Source organism: Carassius auratus, unplaced genomic scaffold, assembly GCF_003368295.1.
Source record: "Carassius auratus strain Wakin unplaced genomic scaffold, ASM336829v1 scaf_tig00006882, whole genome shotgun sequence".
Lineage (NCBI taxonomy): Eukaryota > Metazoa > Chordata > Actinopteri > Cypriniformes > Cyprinidae > Carassius > Carassius auratus.
In genome coordinates, this window is record NW_020523792.1 from 52,544 (window position 1) to 75,460 (window position 22,917).

The window sequence follows — 22,917 nt, forward strand, 5'->3', positions numbered from 1 at the left end:
CCCATCTGCTTCAGGATTCGACGTGTTGTGTGTTCAGAGATTGTATTCTCCATACCTTGGTTATAACGGGTGGTTATTTGAGTTACTGTTGCCTTTCTATTGTCTCTAACCAGTCTGCCCATTATCCTCTGACCTCTGACATCAACAAGGCATTTTCGTACATACAACTGCCGCTCACTGGATATTTTCTCTTTTTCGGACCATTCTCTGTAAACCAAAACTGAAGGCATCCAAGGCCTTGGACACTGGGCTATGAGTGGTAACATATTTTGTGGTTTTATTCTGTGTCTGTGACACAAAATAAGACAACCACATGGAAGCAAAATACAGTTTTTCTGAATCATTTGACATTTCAAATAGACAGTAAAGCTGTTTGTGGATAGATCTGCGGGAAACCAGTATCACTGTTGTACCTGATCAGGGCCCTTGTCAAACATCTTCCTGGTGCGTGGGAACTGCTGCGAGTGGGGCGCCTGGCCACCCAGAGTTGGTGTGTATGGTGGCCGAGTAGGCAGCCCCTCTCGAACGGGTGGTTTGGGGACTTCATTGGTGAGGCTAGAGCTGGAGGCACCAGGCATAGGTGGAGATCCGCTGGAGGGAGATGAAGAGGGTTTGGATCTGTGGGAAGCACTACAACACCAACAAGCATGGCCATAACATACAGATTAATGCGCTGCAAAAGAACAGGGCCAGCATGCACTGCAATGCTGCATGTTAAAATAAAGTCAACAACAATAGCCAAGCACAGCCAATAATTATATTTCAAAAAGAGCAAGATGTTGCTTAAAAAAATGCAAAAGACAGTAAAATAAGAGAGATGCACAAGCTATTAAATTTTGTTTTGTCATTAGTTATTACGTTTTTGTTAAAAAATAAAATAAAAAAAAAATCATTCTAGACAACTATATGGTTCTAAAATTAAATACATAAGTATGTATAACTCACCCTGCTTGATGTATGAGTGTTCCTTTGCTGGTGGGGCTGGCAGGTGCTGACTGGGTCAGAGATCCTGAGTCCAGAATCCTCTGTGTACGAGCATTCATGGTGGCCTGATGTAAGAAGCATTGGTAGAAGGCAGATGCATTACAAAAATGTAAATGTCTAAAACTGTGCATAACATAGTCTTGAGTGCATTAAAAGCAGCGAGAATTAAAGGAAAAACTGCATTAACATTCTAAACTTACCATATACCTGTACCAGCATTGACTACTGTGCCATTTTAAAGTTTTGGATCTAATTGCTAAAAAACAACAACAAAAAAACACTTTCTAGTGACCCCGTAGGACTAAGTAAAATGCAATACAGTTAATATATGCAAATACAGAGAATGCATCTCTATTACTATGCATCTATATACAATCCTAATGACTAAAGCAACAGGAAAACTTTTCCTCTTAACTATAATCACAGCCTAAAAGAGTAAAAATTTGAAAATATGCTGTAAAAACATAGGCAGTTGATTTATATGCTTCATCTAAATCTAGTTAACAAACCCTTTCTGTCATCGGCATCTGGAGAGAGTTTCTAATCTGATTTATATGCTAAAACCTGCTGGGAAGGGAAAGATAGGTATATTCATCTTGATTGAATAGACGGAAATAAAGTTATTCTGAGTTTGGGCTGCAGATCAAACATCAAAACGTTTACGTCCCACAGTTTCATTAGATAAATAAATAAAAAAAAACAAAAAAAAACACAGATAACAAAAAGATATGATGTGGATCACTGAAATATACACAATAATCATTGATAGGTAAAGGAGGAGAGATATAAATGATACTGTACATAAGACCAAATAAATAAGTTTACAAATAAATACATTTATTTATGTTTTTAGTTACAATTCCCATAAAAGTGAGACACCAGCTATATTCCAAAATCTAGCGACTTGCCTTGCTACAAGATTGAGTGTCCCCTGATATTTAGCACCACAGTGGCTTGAGGCAGTGTACACTAAAAGTCTCAAAGCAAAAGTTCAATATGTTCTGATGTTGAAGTCCTTACAAGCAACAACTTAAAATTGGATTCAATAGAGTTTGCAACAATGTTGACAAGCTAGCAGCATGATACTTAAAAAATAAAGCTTCATATTAATTAAATATTTATAATGATTCATTTTTGTTGCACATTTTCTTAATCTAAAAAAATAAAATAAAATAAAAATAAGTGTTAGCGCATTTATACTTGATTTATTAGATTTTTTTTTCACCTAGTTTGTCACAGTGCATTTTGGTACTTAGGATCCTTATCTTTTAGAAAAGCCATGTGTTATGAGCATTTCTTTGATGCCTTAAAATGTTACTTTTTATTTCATGTAGTTTGCACAAATACAGCATTTCATAGTTGCTGCTGTCATGTTTAAAAAAAAAAAAAAATTAACAGAAAGCTTAAAATGTCTACTTTTAAACGAACCAATTTAAAACAAAAAGAAATACTCCCTGATAATGTAATCTGTGAAGGTTGCATTTCTCTCTAAAGACACGTCCATGTGGAGAGATTCAGCACCTTGAATCTTGCAGCTGACAAGAAAACATTAGCTTATTAATAAATAATTAAAATGTCTAATTTTTCACAATTATTAGGCTACTTCTGCCTGTGCTTTGTGTCAAATTTAATGTGTGTGCTTGAGTGAGGAATATATAAAAGCTTATTATGGATTAGACTATTAATTTAATATAAACGTGCGATAGTTGATAGTTGACTAATGACCTAAATTAACAACTACTGATAACTAAAAAAAAAAAACTAATCTTACGTGGGGGTCAGCCCTTCTGAATTCCCTCTAGAGATCTCTGTTAAAGCTTTCAAGGATTTTATATGAATTTGCATAAATTTTGCTTTCAGAATGGTCCATAACAGATAGATGACACATCCTTAACATAGATTTTTCCTCTGAAACACAGATATTGTTGCTTTTGGCTTGTGCATTGTAAATCAAAGAAAGTCTACAAAATAAGTTGTCTCCCAAAAACTCTTTTCGCAAGTCGTAAGGCATGTGTATTTCCCAAACCTAAAATAGCCTCTAAAACAGGTTCATAGACAGATACTTTTCTGATGTCTGAACTCTGTTTGGGACTTAGAAAAATATAAAGAAATGGTTCAATATATTACTAATGAATACATTGTGAGAATTTATATTTCAGGTTTTGACTGTGAATGTCACGTCAGTAACGCTTGAATTGGCCAATAATAAAACAAAAAATGATTAGGCCAACATTATGTCTCAGGACAGTTTTTTATTACTGCAATATAATTGTACATTTGTATTGCCAAAATGACTGCAGTGTTGTCACGTACAATTAAAACATAGCAAATAGAAAATAGTAAAAGCAGCATACATTAAGAACAAAAGTTTTTGTCTCTTTGAGACAGTTTCTTTGTCTCTCTCTCAGAGGTGCCTTATGTCTCCTGAGAAAACATATTACCATATAATATTGTATGTAATACTCTGCATTAGGGATGGGCAACAGTGATCGAGTAATCGAGTACTCGACCGCGACAGCGATGATCGATCAAGTAAACGATGATCGAAATTATTTTTAATTTTTTTTTTTGATTGGTTATGGCAGCACGTTGGGCGGCGCACTGATCTCTGATTGGTTAGCTTCCCACTTGATGCCTCAAAAGACATAAGAAGACAGATAATCATGGCTTCAAAGTCACATAGTGATGACTGGTTTCCCTTTGAGAAGAATGATGAAAAAACAGTTCAGGGTAAGCTGTGCAGTGCCAAGCTGTCACACAAATCTACAACAAATACAATGCGCTATCATCTAAAATGTGTAGGCTACATAAAATATCTGGCGATAACAGAGCGGCAACTCAGACAAGCATTGAATCACTTGCCGTAAGACTTAAATGCAACGCAGGCAGAACCGAGAAGATGACAAAGCTATTCGCTGAAATGGTGGTGAAAGATTTGCTGCGTTAGTTTCAGGGACAGAGCAGGTTTACTTGTCCAGTACCTGGCTGTCCCAGCAAAATCTGTTCGAGCGGAGCGAATTTATTCCACTAAATGTGGACAGGTTGCGCACCCGGCTCTCATCTGAGCACGTAGACCGACTTTTCTTTTTGAATAGACATTTGAATGTTTCACTGGTCGTGGTAAATATAATATCCATTTTTTAAATAATATTATTATTTCAGTTTTGAGCTTTAGCCATAGTTAAAATATCTAGGCTATTTGGCCTCTGTTTTATAACTTATAATAGTTGGTTAAACTTGGTGAACTGTTTTCTTTATCTTTTAAAAACTATGTTTCACCGCTGGATCAAAATATGCTGCTAAAGTTATACTGGAAGACAATGTTTTGTTTAAAAAAATGCACTTGAATAAAGTAGCAAATATATATATATATATATATATATATATATATATATCTTTGTGTGTTAATTTTTAAATCACAGACAAATAATGAAATGGTCTTTATAAAATAAAAATGCACTGGATATATTTGTAGCCTAATTATATTCTTAGAGATGACGAAATCAAAATTATTTGTTTGTCATAGCTTTTATCTATATTTTAAATCTTATTCAATTATTTAGCAATAATCAGTGATTTCCATGCTATTAAATAATATTTTGGTTGATCAGAATGTGCAAACTGAATACAAAATATTAATTAAATATTAGAATACATAAAAAAAATAACGATAGTGCCACTAATGTGAACTTATTGTACTTTCGTGTTTTTAAAGCACAATCGGAGTTACACTTTCGGTCAAGTTCACATCTGCATCGGCAAATTTTTTTCAGATAAAAGTTACAAGAGCTAGTCTACGTCTGATTAATTAACATGAACAGTTATGCTGAAATCGCTACCTATCCGCGATTCGTTTCATGCTCATATAAGCAATGCCCGATGTTTTATTTTTCTATTATTATTTTTATTATTTTATTATTGATGATATAATAATGCAGCCAAGGTTTTTTTTCCCGTCATATTTGTGGGCATAATGCAATTCATATGGCTTCGAAAACGCGCAGGTGGTTTATGGAAAATAAAACTTAACTTAAAAATAAAACTTAATTACACCTATTACACTTAATAACGAAGATTGATAATATAGCACAAATCTGCCATACATTTATAATGAGAACTTTATAGGAATCTATAGTCAAATCTGTCCTTGCCCATCTTTCAGCGCGCTGTCATTAAAACGCATCAAAGGGAGCTCTCTCTCTCTCTCTCTCTCTCGGTCTAACGCATAACTTACAAGTTGTAATGTTACATCTGATATGTATCTCAGTTATCTGATTTATCATAGGATGTGTCATAGAATTAGCTTCCGTTTATTGGTACACTCTTCACCACAGGCAGATATTTCTTGCTCCTTTATTAATAACATTGCTTCATCATAATCATTATCTAACCTGTCCTAATCATGTGTTCATGTTTTCATAGACAGATTTTCATGTCAGATTATTATTTTTTTCATTTTCATAACAATCTTTAGATTTTTTCAATATATACATTATGGCCAAACGATACCCAACCCTAGTAAGAAATATTACGAACATAGATAAAATAACTGCTGTTAGTGAGCTATGATGTCAGACCTTTAACCTGTTAACTGTCACTCACGTTTTTGAAGATAGAGATGAATGTGCATGATACAAACCTAAATTTTTATAATTCATGACTGAAAACATTTTGTAACATGATTTTGATGTACCATTTACATGGTAATGCAATAACTGATTTTAAAATGGGTTTTGAAGGATGAATTTTGAGATATTATGTTTTCAAGTGATATATAACTTCTGATGATTTCTAAAATGTGATAGAGAAAAAGGCAACGAGGAAGTCTTTTTTTAAACAAAGGTCAAAGCTCCTTTTGTAATGTAGATTTCTGAGGGTGCACTCTTGTCATAAATTCATCTATTACTTTTCCTACATAATTTTTAACAAAAAATATTGGTAAAATATATATTTGGGAGTCTTAGACCTTTCCAACGATATATAGTTTGTCAAGATTAGATTAGATTTGATTGTAATATAGTATAGTCAACGTAGGCGTCCCGTATATGGGACGGGGTGACAATTAACAGGTAAATAGTCAATTATAATTACAGTACAAACCTTGTCAGTGAACTATGAGGGCAAAAAAAAAAAAAAAAAAAACAGAAACAAAATAATCGTTCATTAATCATAATCGAGGTAAAATGTTCAATTAATCGAGGTTTTGATTTTAGCCCATAATCGTCCAGCCCTAATTCCCACTGACCGTTGGCTGAATGTCTGATGCATATGGCACACAAAATTTTAAACTAGGGCCGGGACTTTAACGCATTAATTGAGATTAATTAATTACACAAAAAATAACGCGTTAACTAAGATTAATTAATTACAGAAAAAAAAATCCCGCATTTTTAATAACTTATTTTTGCACCACGGAACGTTTCTCACTGGATGAGTTTTGGCGGACCGATTATACTGGAGCACCAACTAGCATTCGCATATCACTGCAGCACATCGAGCCTCAAGTATCACCTCAACGCAAAACATATAGCAGCTAGCGTGGACTTTACACTTTATGTTGAACTATGTATTATTTTGCTGGTGCAACAGTTTATGTTGAACTCTTTATTGTTTTGGCCAAGGTTATTGAGAGTTGGACTTAGTATGTTATGGCCTCTGAAGCAACATAGAGATGTTTTCTAATAATCAGTGTTTCCAATGTTCTGAATGTAATTGACAGTATTGTGTTTTACTTAAAAAAACACTTTACAGAAGGTTCCAGCACCTATAAGCTTCCTGAATTTCTGAAATGTACTATTTCTAAATTGTTTCTAAATATGCTATTGCTACACTTCATGGCAAAAATTGCACTGGTCTGCTAGACTTGGTTGAACAAAAATAAACAATATTTTGTTGCTTAAGCTTATGTATTCAGTCATTATTCAATGGTATACTATAAATCCATGTGAAAAAAAAATTACTTCTCACTGTTCTCAGGTCAAATATTTATATGCGATTAAAATGCGATTAATTTCGATTAATTAATTACAAAGCCTCTAATCGAGTCCCGGCCCTATTTAAAACACTTCATCAAGTCTTCATCAGATTGGTTGAAATGTACAGAATTTCCGGGAGATTAACATTCCACATGGAAACAAATATACCTTGACGCCAAACCCCCTCGTGGAAGAAGATATCATATGTTTATAAATGTGACAATGAGTGCTTATCATGATCAACCTAATGCTGGATTTTCAAAAGTATGTGAAATATTTAAAGTTTGCATTACACGTTAGTTAGGGATTCTTAGTTACTTAGAGACGTGTTAGTTAGGGCATATATGTGGAAGTAGTATGTGGGTTTGTGTATGTGTGGACTTATTTTAGGTACATAAGTGGAAGCTTTCTTGATTTAAAAAAAAAGTACTGTGGCAACATGGATATGCAATGTATCAGATGGTTATAAAGGAACTCAGTGACATTCACATGCAGAATTATATTTATGATTAGAACTACAAGGGCTTCCTTTATCAATTTCATTGCATTCATCCACTTTCATTACATAGACTAGAGAAGTGTGAACATTCTTAAAAACACTCCCAAACTATCTGTATAAGGGCATTCTGCACAACCCTTCCTTCACAGCCTTTCATGCAAAGCCAAGTATGCAATCCTAAGAGCATCATTAAGATCAAATACAAAAGTTATCTTAAAAAATGTTATCAAATTTTAATATCGGTACTCAACCCTAATGAGAGTGGGTACAACAATTACAAAATGCATTTGCAGCTATTGACCGCTAAGTGGCACTTTAACCACAGACTTCGACAATTTATCAGGTTAACATATCAAAGTGTATTTTTGCAAGTAGCAGTTAGCTTTGCCTTGCCAGTGGACCTGATCTAATCTAAGAAAGACGCTGTTAAAATAATTCATATTCACAGAAGCAGCTATAGTACTTGTGAACTTATGTGCATTTGTTATTTAGAAAGAATTCAAGCAGCTTAGTAAATGTCAAGACTGTGAGCCTGTGCATAAGTTTTATTTTATGCTAAACAGTTCTACACTGCATTTTAGATTTTTACCCATTCAACAGGTGTGCTGTATTATTTATATGACTGAATCCTATGTTATATTATTCTTGCTGAACCCGGAATATTTCTTTAAGAAAATTTTCACACTAATAATATTCTATACTACAATACTTGCAGCACAGAATGTCCTGGATCTGAAACACTTTAAACAAATTAAACAACACTAAATATAAAAATATATAGAAACAAGCAGAAATAGCAGATATAAATATGTGAGCACAGTGAAATGGGGCATATGTAAGTAGGCTCCCAGGAATGTACCTTGTATGCGATGCTGTTGAGAACCTTCATGGCCAAGTCAGAGACATCGGGAAATGGATCAGCTGCAAGATGCAGTAACACCCTCCAAATCTGAGTATATACACTGTTAAAAGACACTCCTGAAAAGAGAAATCACATTTGAACACATTGTTATTTTCATTTTAAATGAAGGAATGATGCGGTTCATTCAATGAAGATTTCTGTGGAAACACGACTAGAGATTTAAATTGAAGTTCAGATCCTCCCTATAGACATTCCTCTCAAAAAGGTACTGCTGGGAACCTGGGTGAAGTGACACTATCAAAATACAGTAATACTTTTATTTGGAACTGAATGATTAAGATTTTTATATACAATGACATTTAAATTGTATTTAAAAGAATACCATGGTATTGCCATAACACATTAAGAAAACATAACAGTATTATGGTACTTTCATTACAGCAGTATCAATTAAAATTTTACAGGGAATAAACAAATACTGAAAACATCTGTTTTATTCGGTCATACCAGTTTTTACAGGGCAGATTAAGGTCAACTGTTTATGATTTTGTCGATACATCCAAGAAAAGAAACAGATTAAACTGAATATCCTGTACAGTCATTAAGGTCATTAATTACTTCACCTCACTGTACCAATAAAACCAACTATCGATTTACACAATATTAATTAAGCAGCTCTCATCCATCTTTTATTAGAAGCTGTCATAACTGCTATCAGGATGTCATTGACTGCTCCGGAAATTATGTGTTTTCATAAGCAGCAACCAGCTGTGGGAACCAGTGGATTTCAATCTGACATTTTCACACCTGTCCCTGGAGTGAACCAGCAACTGCAGCTGACATTATCAGTCTTTTGTGTTTTTTCGCCCAGTTCTCATGCAATTTAATTCTGTCATCATCTACAGCTTGCCACCCCTCATTTCTGTCACTAGTTCATCCTGCTCTGCACCATTTAGGTGATTAAGACACATTCCTTCAGTTATTTTGTGGAGCCATTTACACCTCATTATGAGACTGGGTGCATCTGCCAGTCTCTCTGTGTGTGTGTGTTAACATCACTATCCTATCCACTGGATGAGCGTAGCTGTGCTGGAGCTTGTGTTTCAGGTGACTGTGAACATCAAGAGCCCACTAGGCAGATGAGTGCATTTGTGATGCATAAACATTGTGTGCTTTCTCTATGGTGCTGCGTGAGAGTGGAGCCCCTCATCATTTGCATGCACAGTGTGTCTGCCATCTTAACACATGCACAATCCAAAGTGCTTCATGAACAATCTCCAGAGACACCTCCTCTAACTTGCTCTCACTTCGTGCACTTTTCCTTATCCACACAATAACAGCAGTTATGGAGAGCAGATGTTCAATGATTTGGAAGCTAATAAGCAGTCTTCTGACCCTCACTCTGAGACTCACTTCACCTAAATGCTAATCTTAAGCGATTTTAACAAAAATGAGTAGTAATACTAAATAAATAAATGTATTTATTTAAATAACATTTATTAAAAACAATACATTTTGCAGATAAGAGAAATCAACAAATGTTGAAAAATCAGCAGATAGAGTATAATAAGGGAAAAGACGGGGCTCTGGATTTTTATTGGCCAGTGTAAGCAGAGCCATAATTCTCTACAGATGGTCATGAAATATTCATCAGGACTGCAGTGCTGTGCTGTTAAAACCTGCCACAGCTTCAGAAAACACTAAGAAATGGACCCATTAGAATTTTAGAAATTTAGAACACTGACAAAATATTTTCCTAACCATAGCAGATCAGTGTACTATGATATTATTTTAGTGCTTAACATAATTCTCCAGGGAACGTTAAAAGCTCTTGCTCAGTTTCCATGCATCTGCACTCAATTGACCATTAAATTCCAAGTTGGAATTTAAAAGACTACACTAGAATAAAGATCTGTATCAACACTTAAAGTGGTCATATGATGCTTTTTTAAAAGATTATTATTTTGTGTATTTGGTCTAACAGAATGTTGACATGCTTTAATGTAAAAAAACAACAACAACAACAAAAAAAAAAACATTATTTTTCAAACACTGTACATCATTGTAGGTCCTCTATGTCCTGCCTCTCTCAAACGCATCATTTTCTACAAAGTCCCTCCTTCCGACAAGCGCAGTCTCCTCTGATTGGCCAACTGACCCAATGCACTGTTATTGGCTGAACACCTCAAGCACTCGTCAGAAATGTAATGCCCCTTTCCATGATCGTGAGCTTCATCTTTTAAAATGAATGCAAAGACCGTTAATAATGTCCTTAGTTTTACCATCAGTTCAAGCCCGAAAGGGAAACAGAGTCGTGTGACAGATACAGTGATTAAGCTCATATGTGTTTGCAGTACACAAGCCACAGACAGTTAAGACAGCTAACTCCACTGTGATGTGGGTGATCCTGTCTCTCTCTCTCAGACATGCACAAACACACACACAAAACTCAGCATTTGAACAGTCAATAGCAAGTTCTTAAACTAATAGCAAATCATACTTACAGTAGCTGATTCAGAAGCACCAGATTGTCATGAAAAGTTAGAATTACCTCCTCTTCTAGGTTTATGAAACGGTCTTCCATGAAAGACTGTGATGATGCTGTTCTTTTGTAACTTGTAAGTAATCTTAAAGATTCCTAAATGCATCTACTTTCGGAGGGCCAAATAAAGTGCTTTTGCTTAGCCTAGAAAAACACAACATCTTCCTGACATGGTTGCTTCAACACTAACTGCAGTTACTGAAACCACGCTTTCTTTCTTAGCATGAACATTTGGGCGGCATTAAGCAAATATTTCCACATAGTGACATACACATGCGAGGATGTGTTTGAATGAGCTGTTTTAGGGGGTGTGGCAGTCTTAACTTTTATAAAGAAAATCTCTTTCATTTTGCGACTTTAGTCTTTGCAACTTCAGGGAACTTATCTATGCACAATTAATTTGTAACACTCCATAGAGAAAGGAAAACTTGAAATTGCATCATATGACCCCTTTAAACATTCATCAGTTGCTTTGAAATTAACTAAATGATAAGCTGATTGATTGATTATAGTCACAATTACTTGCGTATCAATATTTTCTCAGAAAAAAAATCCCAATCATTGAGGATGAATAATATGTGCTGACCTAACATTACAAAACTAGTTTTAGATTATTTTGGCCAAAAAAACAAACAAAAAAAAAAAAAAAAAAAAAAAAAACATGAACTTTACGGCAAAATACTAATATACCACAAATACAATATGAAGTCCATATAACACACTTAACCCAACACAAATCGTTTAAAATGGAAATGACAGATTGATCAAATGTGCATTTTTATTCATTAGCTTGGGTTCAATTAATTTTAGTTTGTTGGATCAGCAGCTATGTCTCTATTTTGTTTCTATGTTTTGCCACAGGATTTACATCCCGTGGTAACTAGGATTTACACAAGCTCCATTCTGGATCCAGAACACCTGAGAAGAGATGATGCTGACCATCAGAGGACCTCAGATGATGCTAACCCTGAATCAACAAACAGAACTAACAAATATTGCTACATGTGTGACTGCATCATATAATAATTATTAATTAATAATTTTAATAATGCTCATCGTCTAGCTGACTACGTCTTGTATTAATTTTTTCAAAAAATCCTGTCAAACGTGCACAAACTGACAGTCACCACCATAAGCTACTACTAAATATTGTAGAAACAATTTTCTGTAAAGTTATTGATATACAAGGTTAGGGTTCCCTCACCTTGGTTAACTTTCAAGAACTTTCCAGGTCTAATACCCTCAAATTCAAGGAATTAATGTGAGGACGCATTTCAAGTGAGAGCAAGGTTACATCGTGTTACAGTGTTGTTGTGTACGTGAACATCATGGCAACATACACAAAAAGTACCTCACGTGGGAAACCTTATTTGGACTGATGCATACAACATCCGCTTAGTGGCATTAAACAGCTTGAAAGATCAAAGACAATTTTTAAATAACTCCAACTGGATTTGTCTGAAAGAAGAAAGTCATAAACATTTAGGATGACTTGAGGATGAGTAAATTTTGGGCTAATTTTCATTTTGTGTGAACTAACTCTTTAAGTCTATGCCTCTGCCTGTGTTTGTCAGGTCTACCGTTTATGTATGTGTGTTTATTAAAGCACCTATTGTGTGGATTTCTGTGTGGAAGTGTTCTGTGGATTAAAGACTGCTAACATGGCAAACATATTTATTTTATCCACTGGTGATTTTGTTTGCCCACTTACAAAGAAATTAAAGTTCTGTAATTCTTATTGTAGGTTTATTTTAACGTATAGAGACAGACTATTAACCCCAAAATCCAGAAAAAAAAACATTATATAAGGTTAGAAATTGATTTACATTTCAGTGAGTGAAATAAGTATTTGATCCCCAATCAACCAGCAAGAATTCTGGCTCCCAGAGATTGGTTATGTGCCCATGTAGAACACAGATTTGACCTGCCACTTTACTCCTAATGCCAGCTCACTGTGTTCGTGTCAACACAATCTGTATATTCCATTTCAACCTCTCCAACCACTATGGGCATGACCAAAGAGCTGTCAAAGGATGTCAGAGACATGATTGTAGATCTGCACAAGGCTTGAATGGGCTACAAGACCATCAGCAAGTAGCTTGGTGAAAAGGAAACAACTGTTGGTGCGATTATTTGGAAATGGAAGAAATACAAAACAACCATCAACTGCCCTTGGTCTGGTGCTCTGGGCAAGATCTTTCCTCATCGGGTAAGGATGGTTATGAGAAAGGTGAAGGATCAGCCCCAAACTACACAGGATGAGCTTGTTAATGACCTTAAGGCAGTTGGGACCACAGTCACCAAGCAAAACATTGGTAACACACTACAATATGTCACAACTGAAATCCAAACCCACACAGTCCCCATGCTCAAGTAGGCATATGTACAGGCCCATTTAAAGTTCATCAGAGAACATCTAAATGATTCAGAAAAGGCTTGGGAGAAAGTGCTGTGGTTAAATGAAACCAAAATTGAGCTCTTTGGCATTAACTTGACTCTTTGTGTTTGGAAGGAGAGAAATGCTGACTATAACTCCAAGAACACCATTCCTACAGTCAAGCGCGGAGGAGGAAGCAATATGCTTTGAGGCTCTTTTTCTGCTAAGAGTACAGGATGACTTCACCACATTGAGGGGCAATTGAACAAGCCCAAGTACTGTATAATCTTTGACGAGAACCTCCTTCCCTCAGCCAGAACATTGAAGATGGGTCATGGATATGTCTTCCATCATGACAATGACCCAAAATGTACCACCAAGGCAACAAGGGAGTGGCTCAAGAAGAAGCTCATTAAGGTCATGTAGTGGCCTAGCCAATCTCCAGACCTCAATCCTATAGAAAATCTGTGGAGGGAGGTGAAACTTTGAGTTGCAAAAAATGACAGCCAAGAAACCTTAAGGAGGAAGAGAGGATTTGTAAAGAGGAGTGGATCAAAATCCAACTGTTACCAACTACAAAAAACCTCTTACCTCTGTGCTTGAAAACAAGGGTTTCGCACCAAGTACGAAGTCAAGTTTTGCTTGGGAATCAAATACTTATTTCACTCACTGAAATGCAAATCAATTTCTAACCTTTATATAAGTTTTTTTTTTTTTTTTTTGGTTGGTATTCTGTCTCTATACGTTAAAATAAACATACCATAAAAATCAATTAGATATTTATACTTCTTAGTTATTTCTATAAAATATTATGTACTGGACTATACTATTTTAATATATATATGGCACCTCTAGTCAAAATATTTTATACATGGCTGTCAAATACTCTGCAACTTCACTTAAAGTAAACACATGCTATAAAAGACACCCAGAATCCATCAGTAGCCATGATAACTAAAGGTGCTTTGAACCCTGGACTCTGCTGTGTTAGCACTCAATAGGTTTGCCTGGCTACTGATTTTTGTATGCAAAGCACAGTCACTCCTGAAGGTTAAGTAAGGACTGTAGAAATGGCTTCATACTTTAAATGAATTAGTCACAGATTATATAAAAACGGAATGAGGAGGAGGACATAAAGAGAGGACGGGCTGACAGGTGGTCAGAGGAGAAAGATGAAATGAAGAGGTTTTGTAAGGTGCTGGTGTAGACTACACTGATGATACTGAGCAGTGTGAAGAGGTGATGACTTAAAGAGAATATGAAGAAAACTAAAAAGGATGTGTGCGTTGCTGATAACAGAGAAAAAAACAATAACAAGAGCCACAAAAGATAGAAAAAGTGGAGTTGAGGAAAAATGTTAAGACTGAATGAGATAGAAGTTAAATGGATTTAAAGACAGAGGTGACAACAGCCTGAATGTGCAGATCAAAATGCAATTAGAAGTAGAAATTTGTGAAAATGTTTATGATTTGGGTTTAATGCTGATTAGACGGGTAGCTATTGGGTCACAAATGCACTAATGCACATTCATTAGTCTATCATGCATTTGATGCGCGTAGATCTAGTTGTATGATGCACAGAACTACTGCCTATATACAGTGTACCAAGTAATTCACTTATGATGCACCATTTCAGTTATGATGCTGACATATAAGTCAGTTGTCTGTATGCAGTTGGCAGCTCACTGGATTTTTGGAACAAAGCCTCATTCTCACTCAATTATCACCTCATTCAATGACAGAAGTAACAATATGAGGGATATTAAACTGAAGCCAAGAGTCTGACCAAAGCAAAATATAAATGCCAGATAAGAAACAGTGAGTGAGAGAGAGAAGGACAAGAAAAGAGAGTATAAAAGACCTTTTACAGAAGGTTTGATTGATGAGACTAATTTAGTACAATTTAGAGGATCTATATATTGAAATAAGATTATAATAAATTGAGAATAATTCTGCTGCAGAGGTATTTTGCGTTTTCTAGTCTCTTGATATAACCATTTATCATCTCTGCCTGGGGAGGCCATAAAAGAAAGAGATCAAAGAACCATTTCCATTTATCTCTGATTCTTGGCATTCCTTCTGAATTTTCATAGATACAAATGCCAAGCATGCATCCAACAGCATTCAGTTTGAGTTCAGTACATATACAAACTGTATCAGTTCACATAAAAATGTAAATTCAATCAATATTTATCCTCAGGCTGTGCGTTTCCCAATAATTCACATAGAAAACATGTAAAATCAAACATGCAGAAGAAATTATACCAAAAGAGAAAAAAAGTATTATTAACATAACAAACCTCTTTAAGTAAACCAAACTCTTACTTGCAAAAAAGAATAATTTTTGCTAAATGCACAAGCTGCTTTGTTCAGTATCATGAAAATTAATGGCACTGACGAGCTCTCAGATTCACAAGAACACTAACAACAATCGGCAAAATCACCAAATCTATTGTGGCATGTTTAAATGCACCACATTTTAATGTATATAAGCATGAATTAGATTTAAGAGCTATTTAAAGAAGTGAACAAAAATGGCTTGTTTGCACATTAATAAAAACAGACTTGTTCCCATGTATGAGACACTGTAACCATCTTTATCTTAATTACAATTGTCATCCTTCAAAACATTACTAGCATGTAAACCAACTCCAAAAAAGAGTTGTAGTTTGGTTATGATATGTTATATATGCAGCAGTTGGGTGTTTTGAGACACTGTTCAGTCTCCAATTCACACAGTGCAATGAGAAACAGTTTGGGCTGCTCCAAAACAATCACTGATGAATGAGAAGTTGTGCTTTGAAGCCAAATACACGCTGACATTAATAATTTACTGAAATCTGGATGCGAGTCTCTATTCTTTCCACCATCTCTGATGTAACCTAAGTTGTCATGGCAACCATATACATTGCGGGATAATTTCCCTTTACTGGATGCACTATAAATGTTGCAATAAGGAAATATATGCATAAATTAATTTGTCTGGAACATCATCAGACCCATCAGTGCCCATTCATTTGTGCACATTTCACAGTAATTGCATTACATTGCAGTAACTGTGCAATGTACAGTAGCCACACGACACCAATAGCACATGAGTAGCAGCAGTGCAATATCCTGTGTTTGAAGAATTTCAGCTCAGATTATTCTGTAGTTCTAAACACACTGATTTATGATAAACTATAATTGTTATGCTTACATTTTGATATAATTACCATGCATGTCCATTTTACACTAAGCAACAAATATTATCCAACAGTGTAACTGAATTCACATTTGTATAATTCCATTAAAGGTGCCATATGCAAAAATTGAGGTAAAAATATCCATAACATGACCTACACGCATCAAAAGAATGAGAAGAAATAAGGGCGATGATGTCATAAAAAAAATGTCAAGTTATAGTGCTGCAGAGATATCAACCTTAATTAGCATTAGCATTACTAGCCCCGGCCCGACAGGTGTCGTAATACCAGTTTCGGCCATGGAAGGCGGTATGCGGGCAACATAACCACCAGCCAACCTGCAATACACGAATAACTTGCACGGCTTGTGGGCGTGCCTAAACCTGATGTCAATCATGTGGAAAGTAGAGCCCACTAGTTCATTTCAGTTCAGGTAAGAGAGCGTCACCCGCTACAGGGAAACAACCGCGCTCGGAATCACAAATCAAATTAACATCAGCACTGCTTTTAATCGCTGGAGACAACTGATGGACCTGGAAGAAATGAGGTTCGACTCCGAACTTGCAACATTTCTTTTGGATTGGTAAGTTAGATGCTGTTAGTATTTCGCTATAAGTTTGTTTTATAGGTTTGTGTATTTGTTTTCGGGAAGTTATAACATAGAAATGTATCGAAGGCTGTTCGATAAACGTGCTAATGTTAGCGTTGGCTAACCGTAGCTGTGTTTGATAATTAGCTAGCTATAACTTAACGTTACCCATTTTATTATATAGGCCTGTGCATGTCTTTACTCATGTACATCTCATCAGTAAAGACGCTCCTGTAATTAGAAGTATATCTCCAGCACGTGTGTTCAGATCAGGGTTGCCAGGTTTTCACAACAAATCCTGCCCAGTTGCTTCTCAAAACTAGCCTAATCCCGCTTCCAGAAGGTTCCCCGATAAAACATTGCTTCCCGGGGTTAAAATATACGTTTTTTTTTAACAGGGTTGCCTTGGTATAATTCGCATTTTAGGGGCTAAATATCAGGTTATTTGTATTGGGGTCGCTGTGACCCGCGGACATGAAAAACAACCACCACAGACTTGGCAACACTGGTTGGCATTTACTACACAGAGCCGTAATTCACTGACAATCTACACAAAATCGATGTTAAAATCGCAGACGATGCTTTGACGATTTTGAAAGCGATTTTGTGTTAGTTGTCGGTAGACTACGGCTCTGTGTAGTAAATGCCGCTCCACCTGAACCAGTGTTGCCAAGTCTGCGGTTGTTTTTCATGTCCGCGGTTGGAAGCAATCCATATACCAATAACGTGATATTTAGCCCCTAAAATTCCCAAAAATTTATATTTTTAACCCCAAGAAGAAATTTTTATCGGGGAACCTCCCGGAAACGCGATTGGGCTAGTTTTGGACTAGTTTTAAGAAGCAACTGGGCAGGATTTGTTGTGAAAACCTGGCAACCCTGATCTGAACGCACAGGCTGGAGATATGCTTCTAATTACAGGAGCGTCTTTACTGATGAGAGGTGCATGAAAATCGCATTCGATTTTTTGCACAGCCCTATTATTATATCATAACTAACCTGCTCTGTCTAGTCTGTTGGTCTCCGTGTCCTCTTTGCTTCGTGATTTTTCTGTGCGTGAAAAAATTGATGTGTGGCGTGAAAGCGTGTGAAAAGAGTCCCGCGTGTGTCTAAGGTGAATGCTTGAGAGTTGGCACATTAGTTCCCAAGCAGAATAAAGGACAGGTTGATTATTGCTGTTTAGCGTTTGTATTAATCTATGATGTGTCCCTGTTTGCGTATAGGGACATAAAAAATAAATTAAAAGTGATACGTGGACCAAGGTGTCTGAGATTGTTCATTTTAAGTAAAGGATCCTAATATTTCGTCCATAACAATATTTAATGAGGTTAACTTATAACTCCTTGTGGTTAGTCTGCATGAGATCAACAAGTTTGTTTGCTTTGCGGCCGCTTTAAATACAAAATAAGCATTCGATCTACGTTAGAGCGTCTGAGCGCTCACAAATCTTTCTGCAGCGTCATGAGCAGAGCGGCAAGAGCGATTTTTGACGCTCTAGACGCGGGCGGTGTGAACGCACAGTTAGGCTTCGGCTATGCTGTAGTGTTGTTGTGAAAGTAGGGGCGGAGCATAGAGACCATGCCGTTTCTCGTTTGTTACTCTAGAGTAGACCAATTCACTTTATTGAGGCATACTGCCCCCATCTGGTATGGAATGTGGAGTATGACTTGATTTTTTTTGCCAAACATTACAGATGGCACCTTTAAGAGGGAAAAATTAGGCAGTTCAGTGAGCTTCATTGTGGGGGTGAAAATACAGTAAGGTGTGAACTGCATAGGGCTGGGTACCGAACTTCGATGCCTTTATGGTATCGAACGAAAAACTTGAATAGTATGAGTATTGAAAAATAATTTATCTTTCGGTGCCAAATTTCGGTTCCAAAAGCCAAGCGGCCGTTTTTTTTTTTTTTTTTTTTTTTTTGCTAAGCGGCTGTGTCTGTGTGAGCTTGTAGCATACATGAATGTATTAAGGACCCAAATTCGCCGTGATTGGCTGTCCACCACCAGGTGACGTGACGGGGAGGATTTCTGAAGATAATCACAGTCACACAACACAACTGTAGTGGTTTTTCTCAAAACGTTTCCGGCTACATTTATAAAAGTGGATGCCGAGTCAGCAAAGTGCAACATATGCGATAAGAGTATTGCAACCAAAGCCGGTGTTAATGAAGCATTTGTTTGGATGAGTGTTTTGCCCTCCCTCCCTGTTTAGTTTGGTCTACTCCATGCGTATCTTGAAACACGCCCCCTTTCACGTCGTCTAAAAAACAGAGAGAGACAGATTTATCCGGTACAGCGAATTTCTCTAAGCAGTAGGCCACTGTATATGTTCAGTTAAAACATAACCGACTGTGTTTACGAGAAAATTTGCAGAGACAATTATTTTGATATAAATGTGTGTGTATGTGTTCATTCAGAAGTTACGATACGCAAAAGATGAATTCATTCTCTGTACGCGCATTGTCTGAAATGCTGCTCGTAGCGCGTGCTTTTAATGAGTGAGCGCAAGCTCCGAACGCACAAATTGTTTAAAATGCTTGAATCAGCAATATTTAGAAACAAATGCAAACGATCGGCTATGATCCGTTTCACCCCTGCAAGCGAGTGAACAACGCAAATCAAGTTATGAATTTTACATTAGAGGTCGACCGATATATCGCTCGGCCGATATATCGGGCCGATATTTGTCATTTTTTAATATATCGGCATCGGCCGATATCCGTGTTTAGTAGCGCCGATTTAAAGTCAGGCACGTCGGCGGGCAGCCCCGTGTTATTGGCGCGGTGGAAAGTGCTGCTGCAGCCACTGCATGTGAAGCACCCTGAGTCAAAACTTTTGGAAGATTCAACAACAGACCTGCGAGATAAAGGTAGTCAGAGAATTTCACTCTGTAAATGGGGTGGAGAAGTTGTCAGCTCTTACAAACACTGCAGCGTGATTGAGGGCTCCGTTACTCCGCCCCGCTCACAGACAACACCGCGCTCAGAGAGACAGCCCAGATAACAAACATATCCGGGCCTCATCTGGGCCAACTATGGCACATCTGGCTCAGTTCTGGCAGCGGCAGAGGTTATATGGGCCATCTCTGGCCCACACACATCAAGCCGGTTTTAGTTTGAGTTGTGGCATGCTGTTTATGGGCCAGATCCGGCCCGTGTGTGACAAACCGGCTTTAGTTTGAGTCGTGGCTTGCTGTGTGTGGGCCAGATCTGGCCCGTGTGCAACAAACCGGCTTTATTTTGAGTCGTGGCTTGCTGTGTGTGGGCCAGATCTGGCCCGTGTGTGACAAACCGGCTTTAATTTGAGTCGTGGCTTGCTGTGTGTGGGCCAGATCTGGCCCGTGTGTGATAAACCGGTTTTAGGTTGAGTTCTGGCTTGTTGTATGTGGGCCAGATATGGCCTATACCAGGTGACCAGATGTGCCATATTAAAAAGTGCATGTTAAGCTACATAATCCTAGAAAATTTTGCAAATGTGTCTTGCTTGCCACTAATGACAGGTTAGCTTGGAATAGCAAGGTCATTAATTGACAGAAAAGGCTGAAACGTCCTTTGGTGTGATAAAAAAAAAAAAAAGTCCTCCATTGTGACACCTGTACTGTCACACCACAGGACAAAGTTTCTTTAAAAATCATTTTAAAGAATTAAATAATATTTGTTTAACTCCTTTTTTATACTTTTAAATGCAATAATTACTTTCATTAAATTAAGCTCTAATCATCAAAAAAAAAATATATGAATCTTTAGAATATATGAAAATTTAACTTTTTAATAAGAAAAGTAACAAAAAATTAACTTTTTTCATGATATTCACATTTCTTCAAGATGCACCTTATACACACACACACACACACACACACACACATATATATACAGTATTGTTCAAAATAATAGCAGTACAATGTGACTAACCAGAATACTCAAGGTTTTTCGTATATTTTTTATTGCTATGTGGCAAACAAGTTACCAGTAGGTTCAGTAGATTCTCAGAAAACAAATGAGACCCAGCATTCATGATATGCACGCTCTTAAGGCTGTGCAATTTGGCAATTAGTTGAATTAGTTGAAAGGGGTGTGTTCAAAAAAATAGCAGTGTGGCATTCAATCACTGAGGTCATCAATTTTGTGAAGAAACAGGTGTGAATCAGGTGGCCCCTATTTAAGGATGAAGCCAACACTTGTTGAACATGCATTTGAAAGCTGAGGAAAATGGGTCGTTCAAGACATTGTTCAGAAGAACAGCGTACTTTGATTAAAAAGTTGATTAGAGAGGGGAAAACCTATAAAGAGGTGCAAAAAATGATAGGCTGTTCAGCTAAAATGATCTCCAATGCCTTAAAATGGAGGGCAAAACCAGAGAGACGTGGAAGAAAACGGAAGACAACCATCAAAATGGATAGAAGAATAACCAGAATGGCAAAGGCTCAGCCAATGATCACCTCCAGGATGATCAAAGACAGTCTGGAGTTACCTGTAAGTACTGTGACAGTTAGAAGACGTCTGTGTGAAGCTAATCTATTTTCAAGAATCCCCCGCAAAGTCCCTCTGTTAAAAAAAAGGCATGTGCAGAAGAGGTTACAATTTGCCAAAGAACACATCAACTGGCCTAAAGAGAAATGGAGGAACATTTTGTGGACTGATGAGAGTAAAATTGTTCTTTTTGGGTCCAAGGGCCACAGGCAGTTTGTGAGACGACCCCCAAACTCTGAATTCAAGCCACAGTACACAGTGAAGACAGTGAAGCATGGAGGTGCAAGCATCATGATATGGGCATGTTTCTCCTACTATGGTGTTGGGCCTATTTATCGCATACCAGGGATCATGGATCAGTTTGCATATGTTAAAATACTTGAAGAGGTCATGTTGCCCTATGCTGAAGAGGACATGCCCTTGAAATGGTTGTTTCAACAAGACAATGACCCAAAACACACTAGTAAACGGGCAAAGTCTTGGTTCCAAACCAACAAAATTAATGTTATGGAGTGGCCAGCCCAATCTCCAGACCTTAATCCAATTGAGAACTTGTGGGGTGATATCAAAAATGCTGTTTCTGAAGCAAAACCAAGAAATGTGAATGAATTGTGGAATGTTGTTAAAGAATCATGGAGTGGAATAACAGCTGAGAGGTGCCACAAGTTGGTTGACTCCATGCCACACAGATGTCAAGCAGTTTTAAAAAACTGTGGTCATACAACTAAATATTAGTTTAGTGATTCACAGGATTGCTAAATCCCAGAAAAAAAAAAAGTTTGTACAAAATAGTTTTGAGTTTGTACAGTCAAAGGTAGACACTGCTATTTTTTTGAACACACCCCTTTCAACTAATTGCCCAATTGCACAGCCTTAAGAGCGTGCATATCATGAATGCTGGGTCTTGTTTGTTTTCTGACAATCTACTGAACCTACTGGTAACTTGTTTGCCACGTAGCAATAAAAAATATACTAAAAACCTTGATTATTCTGGTTAGTCACATTGTACTGCTATTATTTTGAACAATACTGTATATATATATATATATATATACGCACACTTACATACATATATGAGTGTTCGTAAAAGCAACAATACAAAATCTTAAACTATAAAAGTGCCACTTTGTCCCACTATTATGTGCAGGCCTGGCATTTTGCACTGGGCTATAGAACTACAAAATGAATTTTAAATTAGCAATATCATAATTGAATGACATTTTGAATTATGTAGTGATCTAATTTTATCCACCAAGCAATTGTATGTGAATGTGTGAGACTTATGGTCATGGTTATAGGGAAATAACAAGAACAAAGTGCAGTAAACGGTAAGACTGCACTACAAACCAGTACGTTCATAATTAAGACAATACATTAAAAATAACATTGTAAGATACAGCAGTTTGCAACAGTAAACAGCAAAACAAGCTGTTTGTAC

General features: G+C 36.7%; 1 protein-coding gene across 4 annotated transcripts in view; it reads right to left on the reverse strand.

Moving 5' to 3' along the window:
* The window catches only part of rptor (regulatory associated protein of MTOR, complex 1), a 238,779-nt gene that overhangs the window by 37,605 nt on the left and 178,257 nt on the right, over positions 1-22,917 (reverse strand). For 2 of the 4 annotated variants that reach the window (XM_026244674.1, XM_026244672.1), the window contains exons 22-24: positions 8,318-8,436; positions 946-1,049; positions 414-591 (exon numbers count right to left, since the gene is read on the reverse strand). In XM_026244674.1, the coding sequence (XP_026100459.1) occupies positions 414-591; positions 946-1,049; positions 8,318-8,436 (401 nt within the window). Of the gene's footprint in view, positions 1-413; positions 631-945; positions 1,050-8,317; positions 8,437-22,917 lie in introns of all 4 variants that reach the window. The other 2 variants (XM_026244673.1, XM_026244671.1) reach the window with 1 other exon arrangement.